Below are 6,014 nucleotides of genomic sequence, written 5' to 3' on the forward strand. Positions count from 1 at the left end.
GTCACAGTCCGAGCCCTTGGTCCAGTCCCATCCCGGCCTACTCCAGCCCCTGCTTCTGCCCAGGTATCAGCCCAGTCCTAGTCCTAATCCCAGCCCCAGCCGTAATCCCAGTCCCAGCCCCAGCCCGGTCCCAGCCCAGGCCCAGCACCCCCCAGGAGTGGCAGGAACTCACATCCCAGCCGTGCTGGTGGAGTTTCCGACACAGGAAAACGCGGCGGCGCCGAGCGGGGCGGTGGGGGCGGCCGTGCCGGGAGGCAGCGCCGCGGCCCCGCCATGGACAGCGAGGCCAAGAAGGGGAAGAAGGTGCGTGGGCCTGGGGCTGGTGGTCCCGGGGGGGGTGGCAAGGAGGGTGGGAGCGGGTGAGACGCACGGGGACGTTGGGGCGAGGGGCCCTGCACCCCCTCCCACAGTGCTGCCGGGGAGAGGTGTGGTCCCCGCTCGCTGCCCCCTGAATCTCCCAAATGGTGCAAATTTGGGGTCGGTAAGCAGAGGGGTGCCCAGCCCCTCCCGGGGCGGTGGGTGCCCGACCCCTCCATGGGTGCTGGGGTGGGGTGCCGGGCGCTGACGCGGTCCCGTGCCCGTTCTCCCTGCCAGGGCTTCGTGTCGCCCATCAAGCGGCTGGTTTTCCCCAAGGCGGCTCGGAGGCCGGCGCTCCGCGGCAGCGTCTACCGGCGGCCGCTGCACTCCGTGCCCCTCTACCCCCCCGACTACCTGATCGACCCCCAGATCCTGCTGCACGACTACGTGGAGAAGGAGGTGAAGGTAAGGGGGTGGGGGCGTCCCCAGGGGTCCCTGCCTGCTCAGGGGGTGGGACACGAGGCCACCACCCCACCTGCAGTGGCCAGGGCGGGTCCTGGCCCCCTCCTTGCCCAGATAAACACGCAGGGAGGGGGAGGGTGGGCTGGGGGTGCAAGGAGGACCCCCCCATTGCAGTGTCTCCCTGCACCCTGGGGAGATACATCCTGTCCTCGGGGATGTGGGTGCTCCGGGGGAGGCTCTGGGCTGCGGGGTGGGGAGGACACACACCCCAACCCCCTGGCCCCAGCCCCCCCAAGCTGCCCTGGGTTTTGTGTGTGTGTGTGTGTGTGTGTGTGTCCCAGTTTTTAGGCCACCTGACGTGGGTGACATCCTCCCTGAACCCCTCCAGTCGCGATGAGGTGCTGCAGCTGCTGGACACAGCCAGGGTAAGAGGGGTCCCCACCTCCCCCGGGGTGACCCCCCCAGAGGGCAGCTGGGTGCCAGGTGCCCCACGCCACCGGGTGCCCCACACTCCGGGCCCCCCCTGTGCCCCCGCAGCAGCTGAAGGAGCTGCCGCTGCAGACGACGCCGGAGCAGGACAGCATCCTCAGCCTCTCGGCGCGCTGCCTCCTGCTCACCTGGCGCGACGACGAGGAGCTGATCCTGCGCATCCCCACCCACGAGATCGCCGCCGCGTCCTACCTGCGCGACGACGCCCTGCACCTCCTCATCCTCAAAACCGGTGCGGGCGGCTGGCCGGGGGCCACTGCCCACCACACAGCCGGCCCCGAGCGCCCCGTGTCCCCCAGGGCAGGCGGGGATGGAGCCTGGGGGGTGACGGGGAGATGCTGGGCCTGTGTTGCCTCCCCCCCGGGGCTGGAGGTGGGGGGCACTGCCTGGGGCTCCCCCCTGCCCCGGCAGCAGGTCCCAGCTGCGCTGCCAGCCCCAGCTGCCGTTAATGGCAGGGGGAGAGGAGGTTGGAAGTGACCCCTGTGTTGTCCCCCCCGGCCAGGGACTCCCCAGAGGGGCTCCAGCACTTTGATCAGCAAACCCAGGCTCAGCTGCCAGGGGCAGGCAGGGTCCCCACGGGGGGCGGGGGGGGGCTGCGTCAGGCTGAGCTCCATCCCGCACACGGAACCGTCCCCTCATCCCCTGCCCCGCTGCCCCCAGCCCCCTGTGGGTCCCCCATGGGATGGGGCAGCCCCCAGGGTCTGGGGGGAGCCGGGCAGGTCGGGCAGTGCAGCCCCCGCCCCCCCACCCCTGATGCCCAGTCTGTCCTCGCTGCCCCCCCAGGCCTGGGAGTGGACCCGGTCCCCGCCGGAGCACACCCTGAGGCGGCCCCGGTTGGGGTGCCCGAGGCCTTCCCCGCCGAGAAGCGGCCGGGGGGCTCGTGGCCGGAGGGGGGGCGGCTGGGGGGCCCCATGGAGCGGCGCCACACCATCTGCAGCCTGGACTGGCGGGCGGCTCGGGGCGGGCAGGAGGCCCGGCGGGGCGGCAGCCTGGAGCGGCGGCGGGGCGGCAGCTGGGAGCGGCGGCAGCGCGGGCGGCCCTCGGGCAGCTGGGAGCGGCGACGGGCCGGTACCGGTGGCGGCGGCGGCAGCTGGGAGCGCGGCACCGGCTTCGGCAGCTGGGAGCGGCGACACACCGGCAGCAACCCCCTGGACCCCCAGGAGCCCTGCCCCGACGCCTACTCCAACCTCGTCATCCTCGCCGTGCCCAACAGGGTGAGCGGCCCCGGCACGTGCCCACCTGCCGGCACCCTCCGGCACCCTCCGGTGCCCTCCGGCGCCCTCCGGCACCCACCTGCCCGCCCGCGCTCCCTCCCGCTGCAGGATGCCGCCGAGGAGTCCTGCGCGCTCATCTGCCAGGTCTTCCAGATCATCTACGGGGACCAGAGCATCGAGTGTGTGGACCGCGCCGGGTACCACTACACCTCCACACCCACGCGGCCCTGGCTCGCCAGCCGCAGTGAGTGGCCGGGGACAGGCGTGGGGGACACGGAGCGGGGTGGCACGGGGCTGGCGGGCACAGCGCGGGGGGCGGGTGCCAGGGCAGAGGCTTGGGCGCGCTGCGAGGCCTCGGCTCTCCATCCCCAGGCGAGAGCTGCCGCACCGATGGGACGTACGGCTACGATGCCGACTTCAGCTGCTGCAGCTCCTTGTGAGTCTGGGTCCCCCGGGGTGTCCCTCACACCGGGTGGGTGCCTGAGCCCCTGGGTGGGTGTCCCTGCCCCAGGTGGGTGCCCCTGCCCCGGGGTGGGCGCCTGTCCCAGCTGCAGAGAAGCCCCAGCGCTGCCCCATGGCAGGTGCTGTGCGGCATCGGGGGTGCAGTCTGGCACATGAGGGGTGCGGGGACCCTCTGAACCCCCACTCCCCTCCTCACCGCAGCAGCAACGGCTCCCACGAAACCTTCGAAGCGTACTACAGCGGCACCTCCTCGCCCTCCTGCCACCGGTCCCACCACAGCCTGGCCACCGCCTGCAGCGGCAGCGACCAGAGCGGCACGGGGCTGGAGCAGCTGCAGGACTACATGGTGACGGTGCGGGGACGGGCGAGGGGCCCTGGGGAGGCCTGAGCCCCTCTCCGAGACAGAGAGAAGCCAGCGGGGCGCAGGGTGAGAGGCCGGGGCTGTGCGCTGCCGGTGTCCCCAACCCCGACCCGTCCCCGTGTCCCCGCAGCTGCGCAACAAGCTGTCCCCGCCGGAGATCCAGCAGTTCGCCGTCCTGCTCCGCGAGTACCGCCTGGGCGCGCCGGTGCGGGAGTACTGCGCCGAGCTGCTGCGCCTCTACGGCGACCGCAGGAAGTTTCTCCTCCTGGGTGAGTAGCCGGGGCCACCCCGTGCCATCGTGGCACCCTGGCGATGTCCGTGCGGCCCTCGGGGATGGGGTGTGCGCTCAGGGGGGGTGTTGGGACGTCTCTGCTTGTGGGGGATGGGGGGCGATGACCCCCACAACAAGCCGCCGGCGGGGCTGGCCGGCGCCACACGCGGGCAGGGTCACCGCCAGGGTCACCCGCACCCGTGGCAGGAATGAGGCCCTTCATCCCCGACCAAGACATCGGGTACTTCGAGACGTTCCTGGAGAGCATCGGCATCCGGGAGGGCGGGATCCTCACCGACAGCTTCGGCCGCATCAAGCGCAGCATGAGCAACACCTCGGCCTCGGCCGTGCGCAGCTACGACAGCTGGTCCCTGCGCTCCGAGTCCGAGTCCTTCAACCGCATGATCACGGACATCACCCACGACATCGAGGCGCTGGCGCGGGACGAGGAGGAGGAGGAGGAGGAGGAAGAGGAAGAGGACAACTACCTCTGAGGGAATGCGGCTCCCTCCCTGCTCACCGCCGCGGCGCCGCGTCTCACAGATTGCCAGGTGCCCAGTTCTGCCCCAGCACCTAGGAGGGGGGACGTTGTCCCCCTCTTTGTCACCACGGGAGGGGATGGGGTCCCTCACAGGGCTGACGGCATCACGGGGCAGCTGTGGAGGCGGGGGGGGGGGTCCAGCTGGCAACGCCACGTGCTGTAATTCTGCAGATCGCAAATAAACGCCGGGGCTGGGAGCGGAGCAGGTTCTTCCCTGGGGAAAGGCTGTGGTGGGGGGGGGGTGCTGCCAGCCCCGGGGTGCTCTGAGGAGGGGCTGCCAGCGCAGTCTCGCGGGGCTGGGGGCTCGGGGGGGCCGCCGAGCAGCGGCAGCCGTCCCCTGCGAGCGAGGGCCCCGCGACACCCGCTGTGGGGCTGCGGGTGTTTCACAAAAGGAAGTCCCTGCCCCGGACACGGTTTCCTGCAGCGCTGGCCTGCGGCCCTCCCTCCACCGAGGGACAGGGCCACGCTCCCCGCCGGCCCGCTGGCCCCCGGCCGGTGGCCCCTGGCCACTGTCCCATGGCCGATGTTCCCTGGCCGGTGGCCCCTGGTCATTGTCCCTCGGTGGGGGCTGTGGGACGGTGCTGCAGCCCCTTGGCCGGTGCGTGGGCAAGCAGATGCTGGGGCTACTTCCAGTAATTAAATTTTTTTAATTAAAAAATTTACATATGCAAATCCTCCTGCAGGCAGGGCGCTTGCCATCCTGCCACTTCCTCTGCCACTGAGGAGCCAGAGAAGGGCCTGGGTCCTGCCCCCCCTTTGCCCAACTTCAGGGGTGCTCTGGGCAAGGCAGAGTGAATTCTGGAGCACCGGGGGAGTTGGGGGGGGGCCCGAGAGGACTTTTGTCAGGGGAACCCCAGGGCCAGGAGAGACACGGCAGAGTCCATGGCCTCCCCCCAGCCCCTCCAAGCTGGGCACACCCCATGCCCTGCACCCCCCCTTCCCTGCACCCCACTCAGGGGTTCCCTCTTTTCTCCTCCCTGGGGACAGACACGGGGCTCCCACCGTGGCCACTCTGCGCTTGCCCCGTGTCCCCCCACAGCCCCCCCCCCCCGCCCGGGCAAGGAAACAGCCCTGGGGTCCACTTTGGGGTGCTGGGCCCCAAATGCCCCCCTTGGGGTTCCAGGGGGCCGCGGGTGGAGCTCCGACGGTAGCGGAGTCCCGCGTGGGCCGGGGGGGGCCCGTTCGGTCCGTGATGGGGGTCCCCCCCGCTCCCTTCCCGGTTTGGGCCCCCCCGGAGCCAGTCCAGAGAGGTACCGGCCGCGCTCGCCCCGTCGGGCAGCACCGGAGGAGTCGGGGGGGTCCCGCGGCCCCGGGACGGCAACGGGGGGGAGGGCGGGGCCTTACCGGGGAGGGCGTGGCCTTACGGGGGGCGGGGCGGGGCGGGGGGCGCTCAGCCGGGCAGAAAACGGTGGCGGCGGCAGCCCCGGGACGGGACCGGGACGGGACCCGCGACTGGGACCGGGACGTGCCCCGGGACGGCGGTGAAGGTGAGAGCGGAGCGGAGCCCCGACGGCGGCGGGGCCGGCCGGCCGGGCGGGCGGAGCGCCGGTGCCGGTCCCGGGCAGCCCGGTCGGTCCATCCCTGCCCCGGGCCACCCCCCGCCGCTGCCTCGGCCCATCTCCCTGCCGGCCCCTGGGTGCCCGGGGGGAGGCGATGCCGGGGTGGCTCGGGGGGACACCGTGCGGTCCCGGGGAGGTGGCCGCTGCCCGTGGCCTTGGAGGGGCTGTCGGGGACCCGCCACCGCCTGCCCGGCCAGCGAGGACACGGGGCAGCGAGGACACGGGGCCAAGGGCAGCGCCGTTCTCAGAGCGATGGGCTCCCCCCACCCCGCCTGGTCCCCCCGGCTGGGGACAGCCACGGGGGGCCACAGGACCCGCTCCCACCCGTGGCCCCCGGGCCGGCAGGGCTCGGCGCTGT

The 6,014-nt window shown here is 72.5% G+C and overlaps 1 protein-coding gene across 3 annotated transcripts; it reads left to right on the forward strand.

The window, feature by feature from the left end:
• Nucleotides 1-224: 224 nt before the first annotated feature.
• Nucleotides 225-4,203, forward strand: CCM2L (CCM2 like scaffold protein). Of its 3 annotated transcripts, none has more exons than XM_074920149.1 (10): nucleotides 225-303; nucleotides 595-762; nucleotides 1,101-1,184; nucleotides 1,297-1,480; nucleotides 2,032-2,462; nucleotides 2,571-2,706; nucleotides 2,835-2,898; nucleotides 3,126-3,276; nucleotides 3,416-3,554; nucleotides 3,764-4,203. In XM_074920149.1, exons 1-10 carry the CDS (start codon nucleotides 274-276, stop codon nucleotides 4,048-4,050), a joined length of 1,674 nt encoding a protein of 557 aa, XP_074776250.1. In that variant the 5' UTR covers nucleotides 225-273; the 3' UTR covers nucleotides 4,051-4,203. The 3 variants fall into 3 exon arrangements, with proteins under 3 accessions (XP_074776250.1, XP_074776252.1, XP_074776251.1); XM_074920151.1 differs by having other exon boundaries at nucleotides 3,126-3,270; XM_074920150.1 differs by having other exon boundaries at nucleotides 3,129-3,276.
• The last annotated feature ends 1,811 nt before the right edge of the window (nucleotides 4,204-6,014 follow it).

This window comes from Athene noctua, chromosome 16, assembly GCF_965140245.1.
Source record: "Athene noctua chromosome 16, bAthNoc1.hap1.1, whole genome shotgun sequence".
Classification (NCBI taxonomy): Eukaryota; Metazoa; Chordata; class Aves; order Strigiformes; family Strigidae; genus Athene; species Athene noctua.

Bases quoted from the DNA above. Each gene is read 5' to 3' on its own strand.
- CCM2L (XM_074920149.1), top strand. From the start codon at position 274: ATGGACAGCGAGGCCAAGAAGGGGAAGAAG. The intron at 1,185-1,296 runs GTAAGAGGGGTC...GTGCCCCCGCAG, and splicing joins AGCTGCTGGACACAGCCAGG to CAGCTGAAGGAGCTGCCGCT. The intron at 1,481-2,031 runs GTGCGGGCGGCT...CTGCCCCCCCAG, and splicing joins CCTCCTCATCCTCAAAACCG to GCCTGGGAGTGGACCCGGTC.